General features: G+C 43.7%; 1 protein-coding gene across 3 annotated transcripts in view; it reads right to left on the bottom strand.

Moving 5' to 3' along the window:
* MINDY3 (MINDY lysine 48 deubiquitinase 3) overlaps positions 1 to 21855 on the bottom strand; it is a 256241-nt gene that overhangs the window by 78141 nt on the left and 156245 nt on the right. For all 3 annotated transcript variants that reach the window (XM_085631243.1, XM_085631242.1, XM_085631241.1), the window contains exon 12: positions 6146 to 6218. In XM_085631243.1, the coding sequence (XP_085487369.1) occupies positions 6146 to 6218 (73 nt within the window). The remainder of the gene's footprint in view (positions 1 to 6145; positions 6219 to 21855) is intronic.

Below are 21855 nucleotides of genomic sequence, written 5' to 3'. Positions count from 1 at the left end.
CCAAACTGCTGCACGTTTTGTATTGTATAGAAACTACAGAGCTGAACAAGTTACTTAGCTTTGGCAATACTCTTTGTGGTGGATACTCTATCTCAGTGCAGCTTTCTTATCTTAGAATATCCACAGATTCCTCACCTTAGAATAGATGCCACTCTATGGTCCCTGGTTCAGAGTATGTAAAACCTCAAAGCACCTTTGGGGGTCCAATCAATGGGGCCCCTCTTCCTTTCGAGGGGTAACAATGAACCCTGTCAGATTCATGGATTGGCCAACATGGAAGGGAGTCATGCTGTGGAAATATGAATTTTTATGGTCAATTGTGTCCCCTATCTTAGACCCCAACGACTCCATGTACATGCTATAAGTACATGTATGTTCCCTCCAGTTTCAGCTATGAAGACGCAAATACATGCGCATCCAACGTCAACATGCCCTCTTTCAGATCCGCCATGAATGGGTCGAATATTCCATTCCTAAGTATGAAAGGCCACCGACTTTATGTGGTTCACTTTTCTAGTTTTGTAGTTAAGGCGAGTAGGCCCTGAATTCTGCCATCAAGCCTTTCTCTGTTTCTGCCTCTGAAATGCTCCAGCTTGGACCTGCATCCGTGTCCATGAACTTTGTCTTACTCCCTGCGCGGCTAACGGTGCCTGACGCGGCCTGTTGCCTGCCAAAAACTGTATTCAGCCTTCAAGTTATCTGCTCCGCTCCTCATCCAATGCATTCCTGTCTAGTAGTTTAGGTAAACATCCCTCCAGCTACCGAGCAAAAGGCTCGGCCTCGCTGTCTTTTTGCAAGTAATTCATAGCCCCTGTTACTATGAAAGATTCCTGCCCCCTCGCATCGCATGTAGACACATAGACGCTTGTACACGCACTAACAGTCAGTATAGAATAGGATCTGTCCGAGAAGACCCTTCCTTCCAGATAATATAGTTCCTTAAACACAAGATATTAGATATGATTTAGGACTAGGTTGTCCTGACACCCCAGACTTCTGTCTCCACATGTAGAGCTAAATGTCAATTCCCCTTCACCCTCTAGTTGCACGTCAATCACACGTCATGCGGCTGCGCGCGCATCTCTGTCAAATATTTCTGCTGACACTGCAGGATTCTCTTATGGATCCACCCACTTGTGACATCATTTTTAAATGACGTTTCTAGTATACGCCTGTATTTACGCCTATTTTCATTACGTATGTGTATTCTTATCTGTATTTTCAGCTGTTACGCCTCCTGCATCTGTCCTAATGCAATGCTTTCCATATAAATATTGTTACTTGTCAATAATGTATTGCTGATCCCTTCCTGAACCTTCGTGGTGATGGAATATGGTTGCCTAGTTCGAACTATAATTCCTTTGTAAGGAATAAAGCCCTTTTCAGAACCTCTAATACCACGGATTCTGCCTCTTATTTTGACTGAGTTATTCTTACTAGACTTTACCGCATAAAAAATAGTACAGGTAATTTAAATATTTACCACAATGCCTTTAGGTAAGGTTGCTGTAGTCCTCAGCACTTGCCCCATGTGTTACTGCACCAGCTGCACTAAAGATTGCTATGGCTGTTTTCATTTTTGATACATGCGGAGACTTGTGTGAGCTCTGATCACTAGCATCTACACATCTCTTGTCCTCAGGTGTATATTTGTTTGCTATCCATAATCATTGTACTAACGTTTACCACAGGAGCTAAAGTTAAGAATGGCAACAGAAACTTAAAATTGTACACCAGAAAAAAACGAATAGTTTTGCAAAGTATCACACAAAGGTTATTCTAATTTGTAATCAACAGAAACATTGCCTGTTGCAGTTTGTGTGCAATCCTTAATCTATGCCTACTAACCTACACATAGTGCTCAAAGGAAAGTGCAACATTAAAGTGATAACAAGTTTGACCGACCTTACACCCAACGCAATCTTTGAGCAAAGAATTTAAAAGTATACCCAAAGATATAATGCCGAGGCATATGACACAAATTTGTGCACTGTATACGTTCCTTCATGGAATACATTAGTTTACCAACCATATACAGTGAGTAGCACCAGCACTGAACTAAACAATTCTGTGGCTTTTGGTTTCTATAAGACCTAAAGCCGTACACATTGGTTTAGGTGCGCAACATATTGGTTTGCTGTTTTAGCCGAAAGCTCTAAGTTTCAAATTTGGAATAGAATACTTATCGTGAGAATAACTGTGTATATTTAGAAAATGCCAAGGATTCCAATGACATTAAGTAGTTTCCAAAAGCATTCAGTTTGGAAGAAAACAGTGTCCTAAGCAGAAGAATCAGATGGAGTTTGTATTTGTTAAAAGCATTTTGAACCACATTTTTGATTTATGCCAATAGCTAAAACTACATTAATACAAGGCTGAAAACAATTAAAGCTGATTTATAGCAAACACCGCCTGCTCTAACTAGGCGTATAGAGCATGGATAGGAATGGTAATAAATAATCCAGCAAAAGGGAGGTGGCTGTGAACATATGGAAGGTGGCTATAATTTGTATAATTGGCCATTGATATGCAATGGCCACCATAAAAATACAGCATGAAATACACACACACACACACACACAAAAGTGTGTAGCTTCTGGCTGGAGTTTCAAGCAGGAGGATTTTTGACCCATCCTCAAGATTCCAAATAATAAAGTGTGATAGACTTAGAAACAAAAGTTTAAGCATTTAGGACACACGAGTGAACTGGACCCTGTGGGGGGGGGGGGGAGGGGGTAACGCGAAGAATATGAAAGAAATTAGCAAAGATCAAGCAACAAATCTGTCAAAGGATCAGAGAAGACCACCTGCAATGCCTTGCTGCAGCAGATCATTAAAGTAGCAGGTTGCTCACCAAATAACCCCATCGTTCGTTTCAGCCTAATAATGTACAATCCATTCAAGTCCTAGAGAAAATATGGAGGTAAGAGAGGTCATTGTGCTGCAGTTGCCTTTGGGAAGGGAAGCTATCACACATATAGGTACAATAAACAGAGAACTGTCCGGATTGCATGAAAAGGAGAAAATAAATCTTGTGGGCAGAACTGCACTTACCTCTTAATGCAACAGTAAATGAAAAAAAAGAAGACAAATATGAAACATAACCAGACAACTGCCTCAGATGGGATATAGGACTAGGTTTCACGGAGGTGTCCAGAGGAGTCACTGAAGACCAGTAGGATGTCTGGCTTCCAAAAGAAAATCGTGAGCTTAGGAGACTCCAAGCTAAACAGACCGAGGATGGAAAGAAAGGCAGTGATAACAAGGAGAAGCACAGCTCCCAGCCATCACCTTAAATTGGCTTGAATTGTTCTTCTACGTTACCAAGCACCATACTGGTTTGAGATGTCACATTGAAACCATAGAAAGTGTTGTTGTGTTCCACCAGAAGATCTAATATCTGGATTCTTGTAGCTCACCAACAGCACCAATCAACCTCAAATTCAAGTGTGGCTATCCAACATGAACATAAATGGATTCTTACCGCTGCTGAGAACCAATGCAAATTTACTTGGATTCACCTTTGAAACATTATGTTCTTTCAAATACCGCGAATGGCGGTTTCAGAGTTGAGGGAGGCCTTGGTATTGAGTTTAGCTTCGGTGCCGGGATGGAAGGTGGCTTCGGCTTCAAAGGTGCTTGAAGCTTGTGGTGGATTTCATAGCTCGACAGCCGAACCGCGTCGATGCAGGAAACCAGGAGCAACCTCAGTTCTGAAGTCTTTGGTTGGTTCCAATGGTCGGATTAAGGCTCAATGCCTGAACCCTAGTGGTGGTGGTCGGCGCCTGCCTGAGGCTTCCTGAAAGACTTTGTGGTCATATCGGTGCCAAATATACTTACAACCCTAGCGTAGATCTTTGCTGGAGGTCCAGAGATGTTTGAGGTGAAAAGAACCTCTTGTTGTTCTTCCTCTTGGTCAAAGTCAGAGGGAAAAACCGCCTCTAGGCTGGGTGGTGGCTGATGGGGCATGTTCTCCAAAAATGTTGGGGGGGTGTTGTCCGATGTCGTTGGAGACTTGCCACCTCATCTTCTGATGGGCCCACATTCTTTCCCGTCAATACCGTAGGGTCTTCTTCAAGCGGATGGTGAGGAAGGCCCTGCACATGCTGTGCTTGTGGCCAGGGAAGAGGCAGAGGGTGCAAACATCTTGGTGATCGGATCAACGGATAAATGTTGTGTGGCACTGGGGGAATAGTATTGAAATGGTATCCATTCCATCACTGTTAGTACATTCTCTGAAGGGAATTCATTGAAGTCAAGTGACAAGGGTGGCTTCAAAGAGTGCCTGAGGCCCTAACAGTCAGAAGTCACTGCTAAATCGATCTCCGGAGGTTGACACAGAGAGAAATGCAGGCAACAAAGACTTTTCTCCAAGACTGGGTATAGAATTGCACCGTCTAGGCCAGAGTGGGAGCACGCAGAATGTGTCGAAACTCGTAGCCCAGGTAGTACATGTCCAAATCTGATGGCGGAAAAATAACTAACAAAGTTGGTGCCTATGCGCATTGCCAGCTAACGGAGGAGTCACGGTACTTCTTTTGACTCAAACAACTTTCTTCTATGAAAAACAACTTGCAAACATTGAAGTCCAACAAGAAATGACAGGAGTATGCAGAACATGTGAATCTCAAGCGACACATGTTATGAACATAAGTATTATAAACAAACATGTTTTTTGATTCTTAGGCAAAAAGTCCAAAATATGAAAGTTTTTGGGTTAACATTCAACACTTGATTCATTAGACAAAGCAATATGTTCAGGTTGCTAAATGTATTGACCTCTTGTCTTATCCAAATTGACAACATTTGTGGACTAGAGAGTAAGAATAGTGAGTGGGCCTATTAGAGAGAGACATCTGCAAGAATTGTAGTGCAAATAATATTGCACTGAATTACATGTACTTGCACCTAGTTTATTGTATATCCACTTTACAATACGAGTCTAGTGGAGGCAAAGGAGGGGATGTGCATGAGCCTGGTGGTAGAGAAGGGGAAGTTGGTGGGGGAAGTGGAGAAGATTATGGAACATATGGGAGAGGGCTTGAATCCGGTCCCTGTGTGTGTTTTTGATGCTGGCTTGGAAGGTGGCTCCGAGGAAGTTTCTCCTTCAAAGTCTAGACTTCTCTTGCGAGGCAGTGTTTTTTTTATTATCTGCAGATTATGCAGTAGACAATGGATTATGTGACAAACGCATTTTGAGTACACGCATCCTTCAATGGCAGCTGCAACATTTTCAGATCTTTTCGGTACCACAGATGTCTCTGTATAATCTGTACTGAAATTGTTGAAGGGCGAGTGAAATAGCTCCCGCGGCCAATCAGATAAAAATATTTTCCAATTTTGGAACCATGGAGGTCCTTGGTACCGGACACTATGAATTAACGGTCCAGATACCGCTAAAATTTAAACTGCCCATGCCCAACCCAAGCACCTTTTTGAACGCTAATTTCTTAAAATCCTCTAAACGGATTTACACCAAACCTTGCAAAGGCACCTCTTTGTGTAAAATTCTATCTTTGTCCTGAATATGGTGCAATTCCATTCATCTGATTTTTCTGTGTTGAGAAGTAAAGGTTCCTAGGGTAATAATAATGGCAAAGAGCACTTTTGGGAACACTTTTTCTTAGCCCCACTTGACGGTTCTGCATGAAACATAGCATTAACTACCCAAAGAGGATGCCCTGTTTAAGGTTTCATGTAGATTTAAAGATCAGCACCAAAGTTATTAAGGAGAGAAAAATGTTTTACTTTGGAACTATAACCTGACTTTGGAACTATGACTTAACTATAACTTGATAGATAGATATGCTTAGAGAGGATGAGTTATCATACCTCTGCTCATTCTTGCATACAGTTCCCATCTATAATAAAATGGAGTGTCTACAAACTAGGACTTAGTAGTTAAACTTTTAAAAAGTTGCCTATTATCTGTTCAAGTGATGCAACAGCATTTTGTTCAACGAACTCCACAGAATCCTTTTTTATCAATTAATTACACGAGGGACATCTGTTCAACATCCTAACATTTTCAAATTCTCTTAGGTACAAAAACCTCTCTGTAATGCATGCACATAATGCCTCAGCACCATTAGAATCTTCATTGAAAAAACAAAATGTAAAACAAAAAAAGCATAGCATCTTTCACCTTCAGGGTCATATGTTTGAAATACTCTTCGTGCCTGTGCTGAGGGGCCTTCAGGAGCAATAATTGTAATTTCCTAAAAATAAAAAACAGCCCAACAGTTAAACAATGAAATTGAAAATATATTTTCAACATGAATTTTTATTAATAGTTGTAATTATAAAATACAAGAAATGTGCACCTACTGCTTATGATACAAGAAGCAAAAATAGACTTGCAAATGTCAACTAGAACTAAATACAGAGTTTTTACTGATAGAACCTTAGCAGTGGTCTTTACTATTGTATTTTGAAAGTGATGTTATAGTGATCAAACATTTAATAGGTATTCTCTCCCAAAAAAAAGAAAAAAGAGAAAATCCAATGTGATAACACACTAGCATTTGTGAAAGACTGCCAACTGCTGGCAGCCAGGTCATTGGCAATTTTTTTCAGTTCCCTTGTGAAGGAGTTGCCACCTTGTAAGCAAAATCCCAGAGACATTTTTTGCAACTGTGAAGGTAAATTGTATCTTAAGATAAATGGGTTCCTATTCAGATTAATATACAATTAGGAAAGACTGCTGCTTTATTTGTTTTGTTGTCGATTTTGTAGTTGTTTTAGTCCGCTTTATTTTCTTCCAACCCGGATTTCCTCTGTTGTATTTTCAAACACAATAATAACATTTTATGCTTATTTTCTGAAATACCTCTTTATCAGCCTTTGCTTGAAATTTCAAATACAGGTTTACAAATGTACCAGCTACTTTACTACAATACAGATGAAATATCCTTGGGAACAGGTATTTAGAGTAAAAGATAAACCGCCAGTTTTATGGGAACTACAAAATCATGCAAGTCACCCTTAAAACAACAAACTGCTAATTAGGTAAGCGACCTTCAAATTAATTTAGCCTAATTTTCAATTTGAACTCACAAGGACAATGGAGAGCTATCCTCATCTGAGAAAAATGCCAATATATATTTCCGTATAAACCAACACTATGCAGAAACCATTCAAGGCATAGTCACGAATAGTTTCTTACCTGTCGGTGTAGTTTTGCAGCTTGAAGATCTTTCTGGATTCACTATGCTGTGCATTATTCCGCGATCTGGTGGTTGGGTCCGGATTCGTAGTCTTTCTTTTGTTTTTTTTGGTTTTTTCGTAGCCCAGGTGGGCGTCGACGTCCCACCATTTGGTGCACCTCTCGTGACGTCGTCGTGCTTCCTGCGGAAGTCCCACCTTTGGGGCGCCATCTTCGGGTTCTTTTTTCCTCTCGTTTTTTTTTTTTTAACCCTAGGCGAATGATTAACTTATATGTCCATTTTTCTGTAGTATTTCAGTCCTTCTGTACTTCTATGTTTTTCCCCCTCTTCCTCCAGCCTCATCTTCCTGGCGGAGGTGGGTGGGTTCGCTAATGAATCCAGAAAGATCTTCAAGCTGCAAAACTACACCAACAGGTAAGAAACTATTCGTTTTGCAGCGTGAATCTTTCTGGATTCACTATGCTGTGCATAGACTTTGTAGCGGTTTGTTATCTTTGTGGCGGCTGGGTGGTAGATGAGCGTTGGTCGTTGAATATGTGTTGAAGCACCTTCTGTCCTACTTGTGCTTCCTTGTTCATCTGTATGTCCACGCAGTAGTGCTTGGTGAACGTGTGCACCGAAGCCCATGTTGCCGCCAGGCATATGTCCTGAATGGGCGTGTTTGCCAGAAAGGCAATGGTTGCCCCTTTCTTCCTTGTGGAGTGAGCTTGAGGCCCCTCCGTTAGCTCCTGTCCTGCCTGATTGTGGCAAAATTGTATAGTTCGTGCAATCCATCTCGCAATGGTGCCCTTTGTCACTGGTCTCCCCATGAAGCTTGATGCAAAGGACACAAAGAGCTGCTGAGTTTTTCTGTGCTCCTTGGTCCTCTCAATGTAGTGCATCACCGCTCTCCTAGCGTCTAGAGTGTGTAGAGCTCTTTCTGCGTTCGAAGTTGGGTTTTGAAAGAAAATCGGTATCTGAATACTCTGGTTCAAATGGAATGCCGACACGACCTTAGGCATGAAGTGTGGGTCCGTTCTCAGGACAACCCTGTCCTTGTGTATCTGTATGTAGGGCTCTTGTAGCGTTAGTGCTTGCAGTTCGCTCACCCTGCGTAGCGAGGTTATGGCTACCAGAAATGCAGTTTTCATAGTCAACATGCCTTGTGTATGGGTTCAAATGGTGCTTTCATCAGCTCCGTCAGGACCACGCTAAGGTTCCATGCCGGCGGCGGCAACCTTTTAGGTGGCGCGATTCGTTTCGCTCCTTCCATGAATCTCTTTACTACCTGCGACGTAAAGAAACTTCCACCCTTCTCCCCTCTTGTGTAGGCTACTATCGCCGCTAGGTGTACCCTTAGGGAGGTGGAGCATAGGTTATTTTTCAGAAGGTGCGTGAGGTATCTCAGCACTGTTGAGTCCTTTGTCATTTTATTCTGCCGGCCTTTTTTGCCACACCATATTGTAAATCTTTTTCCATTTTGCACTATAGCATTTGCGTGTAGTTGGTCTCCTTGCCTCTCGCAGCACTCGCATAGTGCTTGCAGGCAATCTAAGGTCCGCAAACTCTAACTCTTCAGGAGCCATGTCGCTAGGCTGAGGCTTTCTGGCTCTGGATGTAGAACCTCTCCGTTCTGCATGGAGAGCAGGTCCTTTCTTCTTGTGAATCTGTGGGGATTCCCTTGAGTCATTTCCAGAATTTGGGAGAACCAAGTCTGCCTTGCCCACTGTGGTGCCACCAGGATCAGTGTCATGTTGCTGGTTCTGCATTTCTCTAGCACCATGTGTAACAGTGGTATCGGCGGAAAGGCGTAGGCAAATGTCCTTGCCCAGCTTATCCATAGGGCATTCCCTTGGGATTGCTGATCTGGTTGCCTGGACGCGAAGCATCGGCATTTTGCATTCTGGCGTGTTGCAAATAGGTCTATTGTGGGAGTTCCCCATTTCTGGAAAAGCTTCTGCGTTTCGTGCCCATTGAGCTCCCACTCGTGTGAAGCTGAGGTCTGCCTGCTTAGCCAGTCTGCCTCCACATTGTCCTTCCCTGGTAGGTGAATCGCTAGCAGGTCTATCTTGAGAGGTATGGCCCATCTCCAAATCTCCTGTGCCAGAGTGGAAAGGGGGAACGACTGTGTCCCACCCTGTTTGTTGATATAAAACATGGTTGTGGTGTTGTCTGTTTGAATCAACACTCTCTGGTTGTACAGGTGCTTCTGGAATGCCTTCAGGGCTAGCAGGATAGTCTTCAATTCCAGGTAATTGATATGTCTGACCGCATCTGCCGGAGCTCACAGACCCCTCACTCTGAGTTGGTCCATGTGTGCTCCCCATCCCCTTTGAGATGCGTCCGTGGTGATGGTCACAGTTGGGCTTGGTGGTGCCAGGCTTTTCCCTGTAGTTATGTTGTCCCTGTTCCACCAAGTTATCTCTTCCTGCACTGCGTGCGTAACAACCACTAGATCTTCCCAACTTCCGCTTGCCTGTGACCATTGCTGTTGTAGCCATTCTTGGAATGGTCTCATGTGAAGTTGTACATTCGGGACCAGGTGGATACATGACGCCATCATCCCCATGATCTTGCTCACTGTTCTCACTGTCAGAACTCGCCCCTTCTGGTAGAGGCTCGTCTCTCTCAGTAGGGCTTCTGCTCTCCTGTCGCTGGGCACGACTTTGTCTATGGTGTTGATTTTTGCTCCCAGGAAAATCTTCACCTGTTCTGGCTTCATTGATGACTTCCCCCAGTGTATGGAGAACCCCAGGTTCGTCAGTGTCTTTATCACCTGCGCTGCGTGTTTCTCGCACTTTTCTTGGGTGTTTGCTTTGATCAGCCAGTCGTCTAGGTAAGGGTACACATGAATCCCCTTCCTTCGTAGGTATGCTGCGACTGCCGACAGGCATTTCGCGAATACCCTTGGTGCTGATTTTAGCCCGAAGGCCAGGGTCGTGAATTGGTAATGGTCCTGGTTGATGCTGAATCTTAAAAGTCTTTTGTGCCTCCTGTTTATTGGGATGTGCAGGTAGGCATCCTTGAGGTCCACGGTGGACATGAAGTCTCCGTCCCTTATTTGGGGCAGCACCTCCTGTAGTGATGTCATTTTGAACTTTTGTGTTCTGATGTATTTGTTTAGGTATCGCAGATCCAGGATGGGTCTGAGATTTCCGTCTACTTTTGGTACCACGAAGTAGTTCGAGTAGACCCCTTTGTTCCTTTCCTTCTAAGGCACTGGCTCGATGGCTCTCTTTTCGAGCAGCTTCAGTGTTTCCTCTCGGAGTTGAGCAAGCTCCTGTCCTGAGCGTTGCCTTCGTCTTGGTTTTCTGTTTGGAGGCATCACCTCCAAGTCCACGCAGTAACCGTGTTGTATGACGTTCAGTATCCACTTGTCCGTGGTTATACGTTGCCATTCCTGTAGGTAGAGTCCCAGCCTTCCGCCTACGGGTGTTGGATGTTCGTAGGCGATTGGGTCTCTTCCCCCCCCTTGTTGTTTTTGCATTGCGCCTCACCCCTGGGGGTATGTTGGGGGTGAGCGTCCCCATGCGTGCCGAGTCACTTCGATGAGGGTTGGTTACTCCCTCGTCTCCTTTGGCCACGTCCGTTTCCTCTCCCGCGAAAGGACTGGCCCCTTGGCTGGTACTGCCAGTTTTGCTTTTGCTGACCTTGCTGGCCGTGACTTTCACCCTGCTGTCCCTGCTGGAACGTCTGGTGCGATGTTCCCTGCTGGTTACCCCCTCTACCGTAGGGTCTTCTAGTTGTAGTGCCTCTTCTCATCCCCTGAACTGTAGGGCCCCCATGGACCTTGCCGTCTCGTTCTCTTTCTTCAGCTGGGTGAGTTTTTCGTCCACTGTCGCCCCGAACAGTGTCTCACCGTTGAAAGGGGTGCTTAATATGTTGCTCTGCACCTCCTGTTTGAATCCAGAGATTCTCAGCCAGGCCTGTCTCCGTTCGGTGATCCCAATGGCCATTAGTCTGCGGGAAGTTTCCGCCCCGTCCAATGCAGTGTTAATGCATGAGTTGGCTATGTTTTTACCTTCTTCTACAAGGTGGGATGCTCTTTGGCGGTACTCTTCAGGGAGGTGTTTGACTAACTCCCCCATCTCGTCCCAGTGCTGGTACTGGTGTCGATTGAGAAGCGCATTGGAGTTCGCCATGCGCCAGTGCATCGCCGCGTTCCTTTCGACCTTCCTTCCAGTGAGGTCCATTCTCCTGCTTTCCTTATCGGGGGGTGGCCCCGAGGTAGCTGGCACGTTGGCCCTTCTCCTGGCCGTGGAAGCGATGATGGAGTCGGCAGTGACCGCTCCCTTGATGTAAGGCGGGTCCAGGGAGGAGTGCTTGTATTTCTTCTCCGTCCTGGGCGTGGTGGACCGGCATGTTGCTGGCTCCTTAAAGGCTTCCTTCCCCTGGTTCATTATGCTTTGGAGCATGGGAAGGAACTGGCTCCTCGTCTGAATGGGGAGCAGGGTCTCGAGGAGGAAATCAGCTTTCGGCTTCTCCTCGTCTAGTTTTACCCCAAAGGCTGCTGCAGCACTCCTGATGACCATATTATACACCCCGATGTCGTCTGGCGGCGAAGGCCTCGAAGGATACGTGTCCACGGGCTCTTCCGGATTTTCGGCGTCGATATCTTGCCAATCCAGTTCGTGAGTGGATGATGGCGCCGAGCCGTAGAACGACTGCTGGTCGGCCTCCTCGTCTTCGCCTTCATAGTAGGTGCCTTCTTCCTCCTCCTCATGATCTCTCGGCAGCCCTTCGGCGTAGAATTCGTCCTGCTCCTCGATCTCGACGACGTCCGTCGACGGAGTCGTTGGAATTCGGAATTCTTTCAGTTTGGCGTCGAACTCCTTCCTCTGAAGGATGCTCTCCATCTCCGCTTCGAGTCTTCTCTTCTTCTTCTTCTCCATTTCGGAGATGCTTTCGACGTCGACCGCGGCTCTTTTCGACGGAGCTTGCGTCGACGCTGGCCTGTCTTTCTGCGTCGAACGGCCCGCTTCGTGGGCTGCTTTCGACGAACTCAGCCTTTCGGCGTCCTTCGGCACCAGGGAGTCCTTCTCGCAGGATCCGCTCGGCCTTTTGTCCATGGATCCACCCTTGGTCGTCGAAATTTTCGGCGCCGGTGCTCCTTTTGAGGACTTTGACTCGGGTTTTCGAGAGTCTGTCTCTGGCTTTCGAGGCCCTTTCGGGGGTTTTGAACTCGACGATTCTCTTACCTCATCAGGCGTTTTCGTATCGGTCTCTGCGACCGTGAAGCTGTCGGGTCCTTCGGCGATGTTGTCCTCATCGTCGGTGGAGAGGCCCAGATCGTAAAGCGACGGGGCCTTACCTTTGCCTTCCATGCTGAAGTTAGCTCTTCTCTGGCGTTCTCTCACTCGGAGCGTCTTCGGCGCGAAAGCTGAACGGGCGTTGCAGTCCTTGCTCGGGTGGTCGATCGGTAGGCAAAGGTTGCAGACCGGATGCTGGTCCTTCTGCGCGAACTTGTGGTGGCAGTTAGGGCAGAATTTGAATGGTGTCTTGTCCATTGCGCTCAGAGCCTCTGAGTGCGCATCCTCGAAGGGCGCCGAAGAAAATTCCTGGGAATTCTTCCTTCTTCGCGTCCCGGATGTAATTTCTTCCTCTCTGTTATCTCAGCTGTTTTTTCTCGATGAAACTCGCGTTTTCTCCTTCTTCCTTCGATTGAAATCCTGGAGCTTCTCGATGACGATCCAGACCCAACGGCGGAAAAAAGAATCTGAAGATGGCGCCCCAAAGGTGGGACTTCCGCAGTGAGCACGACGACGTCACGAGAGGTGCACCAAATGGTGGGACGTCGACGCCCACCTGGGCTACGAAAAAAACAAAAAAAACAAAAGAAAGACTACGAATCCGGACCCAACCACCAGATCGCGGAATAATGCACAGCATAGTGAATCCTGAAAGATTCACGCTGCAAAACAATCGTTTTTCTCTCCAACGCACAAATATATTGTATCAAAATATTCATTTTGTAAACCCATTCTGTTATTTAGGAAACAACGTTCTTTCCAAAAATCTGCATTTAGTCATTAAGAAAAAATATGTGGCCCTTTCATTGATAAGGAAATCGTTCAATGGTGGTCTCTGCCTTTGATTGCGCTGGGAGAAAAGCCCAATCAGCCAACAAAACTGAAAAACTTAATCAAACGCTTTACTTTTTTGTCCGATATATTTTGGATTTAATTTTAACTTGTTTTTTTGGGGCCAACGTTTCATTCAGATGTTCACAATAATGTTCTTGCCTGTCCTATTTGCTCCCAACACAATGTGTTACTTTCGAAGTACTCTGGATATGTATAGCCATCATCAATGGCTCATGAACTGTGGCATATGATCTATACAGATTTATAAAGGGTATTCTGCCTTCAAAAGAACAAGTTACCAAAATTAGAAGTCCTGGCCCAAGATTTTTAACCAGAAATGATCGGTCTACATGGATCACCACATCATTTCATTTCTGAAAGAGATACTTAATATCTTGTACATTTTCAAAGAACTCTGATTAAGGCATTAGAAGTTGAAAAAGCACTTTCTTCTGGTTACTATCCCCAGTCAAACATGCAAATGAAGCGAACCAATCAAAGTGTGTTACACTATCTGTCATTCTATTGAAATGCATCTCACGATAACTGGGCTTATGGCTACCTATGGCAGAACTGTGACAATGTGACATCTAAACCAAAAGGTAGTGTGGAAGTTAAACAGTGCTAGTCTTCGGCTTCCCACCCAACCGTTGGTGGTGGAGGCGAGCTCAGCTGATTCTGCCCCCGCTGAGGCCGGGAATGTGTAATTGCTTGATGCCATTTTTTCCTTTGTTGAAAACCTTTAATAAAAGATTTAAACCTAAACAGTGCTAGAGGAACAAACTTAAATTAACTTTTTTTGTTTGGGCTGGCTAGACAAACTTGTTTCAGACATTAAACTGGTGCTATATATTAGTAATTCATTTGCTAACTTGTCTACTGTAAGAAATAAACTGCATTCAGCCCGTGTGAAAAACAATGATGAGGAACCAGGGTTGCTCCCCTTCATTAAGGAGGAAAAGGCCACAAGGTAAAGAGCAAAAGGCCAGATGGTAAACACAAATTAAAAAAATAAAAACTTCTGGGCAATTATGTGTTTCTTGACTGAAGATGAAGATTAATGCAGAAGCAAACAGCAAAGTACCAGACTCACCCCGACATGAGGCTAGAGGAAAGACCCAAGTAAAAAACAAAAAATTCCCAGAAGATCCCAATGTAGAATTTTAACTGTAAAGATCAAAAATTAGGGACAATAAAAATCCCAAAAGGACGATAAATGGGACGATAAATGCAATGGCAAATAGGAGAATGAATGCACGGGTGAAGATTTGCCTTAACAGATCATCTTTGAAAGGGTGGTAAATAAAACTTGTCCACACTGTTCCTATAACTCATGGTGTTGGTTTAACACCCAAAGAAGAAGTCTAAGTGTGTCCAGCACAGATCCCCACAGTTCTGTAGCTGCCCTTCATGTCTGATGCTCTTCGCGGACTGTGGACCACCTTTATGTGTGACTGCACCGCAAAAACACAAACCCAGCTCAGGCCATTAGGACGCACAGCTGCTTGCTCTTTGTAGCATCCTAAAACACTCTGCCTGACTGCATGGTACGTGCACTCTGTTTTTTAATACTTAAAATTTCTGGTAAGCTCTTAGCACAGATAGCTGCAGGGGCGTCCTCACCCCACTGCTTTAGCAGCTACAGCAGAGGTGGAACTCTTGATGGGCCTCTTCCGACTGCAACTCGGCAGACAAAGACTCATACTTAAAATGAAAGTGTGGGAAGGTGGGTGGGTGGATAATGGATGAGTAAAAGGATGAATGGATGGATAAGTAAAAGGGTGGATGGATGATGACAGTATGGATGCATGAGTGAGTGACAGGATGGATGATTGATGGATGGGTGAGTGAAAGGGTGGATGTATCAGTGCATGAAAGGATGGATGAGTGAAAGGGTAAATGGATGAGTGGATGGATAGGTCGAAGGGTGGATTGGTGAGTGAAATTACAGGTGGATGGATGGATGGATAAGTGAAAGGGAGGATGGATGAGTGAAAGGGAGGATGGATGAGTGAAAGGGTGGGCGGATGAGTGAAAGGATGCATGTTTGAAAGGATGGATGGAAGGGAGATAGATAAGTGACAAGATAGATGGATAGGTTTGAAGATGGATGGATAGTTTGGGATATGGATGGGCAGGAGGATGGACGGAATGGTGAGACCAAATGCTGGAAGAAAGGCTGAATATATGACTGAATGTATAGGTGAAATGGTAGATATCAGCAGGTGGATTGAAGGATGAAAGGATAAATGGATGGGTGCTCTGATACAAGAGACAAGCAACCTCTTCTGGAGAGGGTCACAATGACTTGCTTCGCTTGCTTGGTGCCATAAGAGCTTTGGTTCATACTGGGGCGTAATATAATTTTCTGGCTACTCCTTAGTTTAACAGCTAGGGTACAATTTGACAAAAGACAAATTAAATAACTTGGAAATCTACTCCGGCAAGTTTACTCTTAAGTTTAGATTTGGCTATTGTCCTTTTGGAGAAGGTTTGCAACAGATGCTAAAGTTCCAAAATTTACTCATTCAGAACTTATATCAGTTGCAAAGTTCTGCATGAGTGAATGATGTGTAGTTAAACATTCATCTTTATCTCTCCACAGTGAAAGGTTTTCACAATGAAGAAACCATTTCCATTACAACGCCATGGAATATGCGGGGGTGGGTGAGGGTGGTAGGAGGGGCGCTACCTTTCCTTTGCCACCCTGGAAGGGCACTTCCAAAAGAAGAGTTTGCATGCGTTTTAAGGATTAAAATGTTTAGGAATACTGGATGTTCACAGCCTTTTGCTCAGCCATCGCGACCTCACCCCAGATCACCTATATTACCAGTCCTGCTCCTATATTCGTGAAAGAAAATACACCCGTACAGATTACATGTACTCGTAAGCGCATAGTAAAATCCCAACAACTGTGATTCTGTAACTCAAGAAATGCAAATTACGTTTATTTTAGAAGCAAAAACATTGTCTGACTCTTTCTTGAGTGACTAAACAGATGGGTACCTCGAGCAAGAAACATCACATTTACGCTGTTATGATCCAACAGAATTTTGAACTCCTAAAGAAGTGCGAGGAAAGTTTCTTCAATTTTTAAAGAAATGTTTTTTTAGGAAAGGTAAGTATTTATTTTCTGAAGGTTACAACATTAAATATTAGAATTGTTTGCATAAAACAGCACATAAACCAAAGTATGCATAATAAACAACAATAATTATCTCTATCTATAGTTATTGTGTGCATGATCAATGATTTAACTATGCAAAGTAATGAATACATCCTACAAATCCATGGTAATGCCTAAGGAGTCACCATTCCATAGTTGCTAAAAACAGCCATTTTGAGGCCTGGCATAACAGACGTGGTAATGACACTCTGGAAACCTAGTGGAGCTGCAAATTTGAAACTGGAAGCCAAAGGAGGCTGGGGTATTGGAAAAATCAGTGCTGGTAATGACAGATCAGGATTTAATGGGATCCATGTGAAGTTAGGAACAGACAACAAGTATTCAAGACCTTGTCACCTCCGCCACCAACTTAAGGCTGCAGAAACATCGAATATATGTCCAAACATGTTATGCTGAGAATCCAGGAATCGAAGTCACAAACCCATTAAAAAACCCAATCCGTCTACTCTTGATTTCTGCAGTGTATTCACTCAAAATGAATTAAACAGAAAAGAATAATGCACAAAAGCCAGAAATGTCATGTTTGGGCAAGGACTGGGATCAGCCTTACTGAGTGCAGAACGTTCTTACAATGTCAAGACTGCTACAGGAGGCGTCTACATCAGTCAGTGCACGCGCCTTCTGCTCAAAGGGCCATCCAAAGAAGCGAAAAGACAGACATTCCCTTTACCCATTCCATAACAATCATGAAACAAGTGTTTGCAATGCAATAGGTCTGTGAGAGTTAGACCTATTGGCATTGTAAATGGCAATTTCTTTTACCCATGTGTTTTGGTATGGAATAGAGTGGATGTATGTTCTGTGGAGTGGAATTATGTGGGTTGGATTGGACTGGTTAGTTGTGGAATTGTGTGGTGCGGAACTGTGGAGTCGAATTATGTGGCATGGTGTGCCGTGGAAACACGTGGATAGTAATTATGTGGTATTAAGTGCATTGGAATTACGTGGAGTGGCATTGTGTGTCTGAGTGTAATTATGTTGAATGGTGGTATGTGTATGCGAATGTAGAGATTTCTGTAGCGCAAACTTAGCTACAAAGTAAAAATACCTGTTTGGCAGACTGAGGTAGTTCACTAGACTTATTACTGCCTCACAAGGATAGCTTTTAGGTATGTTTTCTATAGCAGGGCCCTACAGCTAGAAAGCAGTGATTTACACAGAACCAATTTCCTGTAGCTAGCACTGAATGTGAAATGCTCAGCTTCTTTATTGCCCATCTTTTAATAAATTGTGGATTTATTTAAAGCACTGATTGCATATTGAACAGCTCAAGAAAGAAAAGCAGAGGAGGTCTTTTGGTATGTTCACCCTGGAAGCACTTAATAAACCTACACATCGATTTGAAACACTATCCTGAGAAATGGTACGAGGCATTTATCTGAATTTTAAATAACTGTTTTTAATGTATAATGTAGCAGGGGCATCTCGAAGATCACAAGGTGCATGCAGTATGTAGCACAGAAATGATGCACAGGACCAGGTTAAACCGGATTACTGAAACTATGATGTGATTGGGGGGGGGGGGGGGGGGGGGGGGCTATGAACCAGGCACTGGGTATACACCAAAACGCACCGCTGGTTTACACCTTTTTACTGTTTCAAGCACATTGAGATGAAGTGATTAGCCCAGCATCATACAATGTTACCGGCTAAGTGGCAAAGCAGTGATTGGACGGTAGATCTCCGGGTTCCCAACTCGGGCTTAAGACACTAGTTCGCTGCTGGAAGAGTCTAATAGGCGGGCTCTCTACAATAAAGAGAACTTATCATGCGTTTTAGCAGTTTCAGAAGTCTCCATAGTTCATGGCCCGTACAAATTGTGAGCATCCACAATCTGCACGTTAGAGTGACCCGAGAGTGTCTGCAAGCAGGATTGAAAGATTGTGATAGATTTTGCACAATCTGTCTAAACTGTTGCCTGGGGTGAAAATACATTGATTTTTGCGGGTTAGCAATTCTTATGCTATTTATAATATAACGTTTTGCATTTTTTTTGGTTATTAGCCTAGGAATTAGTGCTGGTAACAGCCTCAATCTTCACTTCTTTGAGTAACAAATCTATGCTGGTCATAAGCTCGCAGCTGCGCTGTGTAACTTAAGTACTAAAAAGTAATTTTGCACCATTTTTGTGTAGCATGGGGGGATTTGGGTAGGGTTTTATCAAAGAAAAGGATAGTTATTATCTATTGTGCAGCGGTTTTAATTTTTTGCTTCTGAACAATAAGCATTTATTGCATTTTATGTGTGTTTCAAGCTTTATGGGCTTTGACCCGAAATAAACCTAATTGGTTGACCTCAGGCAGATGAAATACTGAGCCGAAGCTCTGTGCGTGTAAAACAATGAAGTGCGCTGCGGACGTCAACCCAGGAAGTATCAAGGAGCGGAACGGATTATGATAATAGCTTGTTTTGATGCGCTCCGTACACTGCTGCAATCTTGTTTATTGTAGCGCTTGAAATAAAATGAGTTAATGCGAACCCATCTTTGTGCCACTTATTGGATCAGCCTTAAAAGGGACGCGTCTGCTCTTGGAAGGCATTTGCACCCTTTACCTGACGGCTGCTGTTGGGTTTGAACCCCCTGAGCGTCCATGCTTTCACAAAGACAATAGCAGAAATTCAAGGTTATGGCTGGACATAGTTCTTCACAGCTGAAAGTATGCGGGAGTGGCTTTCTATATTGGTTGTTGAGGTTATTTTTGTTATTAGTATTACTGTTGTTGATTCGTCCTATGTTTTTCCGCTCTTGCTTCAAAGGTGTAACCTGATATTTTGAAGCAAATAATAAAAGCTAAAAGGAGGTAGGAAGTGAACTCACAGAAGGTGCTGGTCACTTCCTGTCCTCCCTTCTCCAGTAGCTACTCCAGAGGTGGAGGCCTAGACCTGTGTGTTGGATTCTTTGGTCAAAGTGAACTCGGAAACTGACATTACAACTTGAACATTATGTGATCCTGGGCAATTCAAGTTCTCTGCTGTCCTACATTACATTTACTTGCCACATCTGGAAGCGCTTAAAATAGGCGTACCCAGAGTCTTCACAAAATGTGCGGGCATTTATGTTTACAAAAGAACATGATGCGAGCATTGACCACTGCCTTCTGTAATCTTCCAGGACCCCGACCCCAGGCCCTGTGTTTCAGAGGGAGCAGGAGGCAGCTGCAGCCACAACAGACCTGGTCTTTGAATGCACAGCAAATGTGGCAAGATAAGATGAAGATTTACAGCCCTGTTTACAACAGAGCTCTGTAAACTACCAGCACTGATCTCCAGTGCTCCCTCTTAAATAAATAGCGCTCACAAGCTCTGTGTAACAACATGTGTAACAGGGCAGTCCCTGAAAACGGGTGGAGCTTTTAAACACATATCCTGAATCCAGCATGTCTCACAGAGACAGTGCAAGCGCTGCCTAGGCGAGACCTAAAAAGGATACCAGAAGGTTGTTTTGTTTGACGACCTTTGCTTGGGATTTGAGATCTAATGTGACATCATTCACCAGGAGGACCTTTGACGGAGAGAGAAATAGTTTAAACAGCCAGAGAGCAATTTGCATTTTCCATTTGGAATAGAAACAATTCTCCAACTAGACAAGGCCCAACTGTGCATTGCTGTAGGCTGATTGATTATAAGTAAGGGGACTAAATAAATGCTTTGAGAAACCAATAATGCTTTTCCAATGTGGTAATAAATCACAAATCTGCCATAATGACACATATTTCAACATATTTTGGTCGCCTCTTCTTAGCAATTAGGTTTGAAGCTCTTTAGCTAAGGTAATTGCTATAAATAAAGATATTATAAAAACCACTGCAAATAGTTATTCAAACGCTGTAACTTGAGTTTTCATAATCCGAATAAAAAGCTTGCCAATGTGTAAAAGGCAGGGGATGCAAGTGCCAATGAACCAAAACCTTGTCCAATTTGAAGGAGGATACCACCGAAAACCTTCCAACAAAAGAAAGAAAACTTGATATAAAGTATACCAGGTCAAGTAACCAAATGAATATACTTCATGCAAGAGGCTGAATAGCTAGACAGATAATCCCTGGAGAAGAATACTTCAGATTCCTTTCATTTTCCACTTGAAAGTCGATGGATAAAACTAAACAGAATACGTCTTCAAAGATATGGAGTACTAAGAAACGTATCATCACAGGGTACAATAAATGAAGAGATGTAGGACAATATGAACTGTGGAAGGAACGTAAAAAACAATGAGTCCAAAAAATGTTCACCTTGAATTAAAAAAAAAAAAACAGTGCTAAAAGACTAATGGTGCATCCATGCCCTGAAAAAAGTGACATCAATTGGTATTTTAATCATTTGCGCACCATCAACTGAATCTGCCCAAAGGTAGTTAGACCCGATGTGTGCCTTTAGCCCGGCATTAGGACGCAACTGCGTGGAGATGAGACGTCTTGTGGAAAGTAAGGTAAATAGGGGGAAGTGTTTCAGATTTGAACCCCCCATAATGTACAGGCGTTTGCTGTCAGCTGTACCGAAGTTGGCTGCTGGAATACCTGCAGCTGAGACACAGGAACTATAAAGCTGGGTTTTATCTGTGAGACTTCTCTGAGGGAAATGAGCCCGTATCACAGGTGTGCACAATGTCCTTGGTTTGACAGACAGCTGTGGGAACACACTCAGGCCCTTCTTATAAATGCACTGTCTTTTTACTATCCCTGCACAAACCGGTGTTTGCACAAGGGCCAGAATCATGAGTTTTGTAATGATTACTACATCCCTGCAATTCTTGCAAAGTAAATTTCATCATGCCAAACCTACAGTAATTTACCAGGAAAGACTGCCCGGTGAATACTGGAATGTTCAGATTTTGCTGCAGAATGCACCACAATCCACATGTTATTCCCAATCTGGATGGAGAAAATTTGTGATAGGAAATATTTATAGACCCCCAATAAATACTAGTCACCCAAGTATCGTAACGAAGGCCTGAGTCTGCCAGGCTTTCTCTCATTAAAAATCTGCTTGTACTGGATCCAATTTACATGGTCTGATTAAGTTACTATTAAGGCAGAGATTAAGGTACTTTTCTTTTAAAAGGGGATTAAAGAAAATATTGCTCTCAAAGTGTCTGCTTGCAATGTGGTTAAAGTTTATCGTGTTGGTTCTAAGGGTAGGTCTGTTAAAGTTTATCGTGTTGGTTCTAAGGGTAGGTCTTTTGTTAGTCAGATATTTAAGCCGAGGTTGACGTGGACATATGGTCAGGAAAAACAGCAGCCTTATGACATCAATTTACAATTAAAGACTGGAAATGTGCCTGTTTGTTAGAGGATAGAGAGCACTCCAAAAGTAAAATGTCATTTAGCTTAGAGCAGCAAAAATCCATACAACACCCTGCACTCTACCCTTTAATTTCTCTTGGAGGCTGTTTTCTGCAATTAGTATTTGGTTGGCAATTCCAATGTGGATGAGTGTCGTA

The sequence above is a fragment of the Triturus cristatus genome, chromosome 10, assembly GCF_964204655.1.
Source record: "Triturus cristatus chromosome 10, aTriCri1.1, whole genome shotgun sequence".
Classification (NCBI taxonomy): Eukaryota; Metazoa; Chordata; class Amphibia; order Caudata; family Salamandridae; genus Triturus; species Triturus cristatus.
The sequence above is the reverse complement of the archived record's forward strand: the minus strand, read 5'-3'. Positions and strand labels throughout refer to the sequence as shown.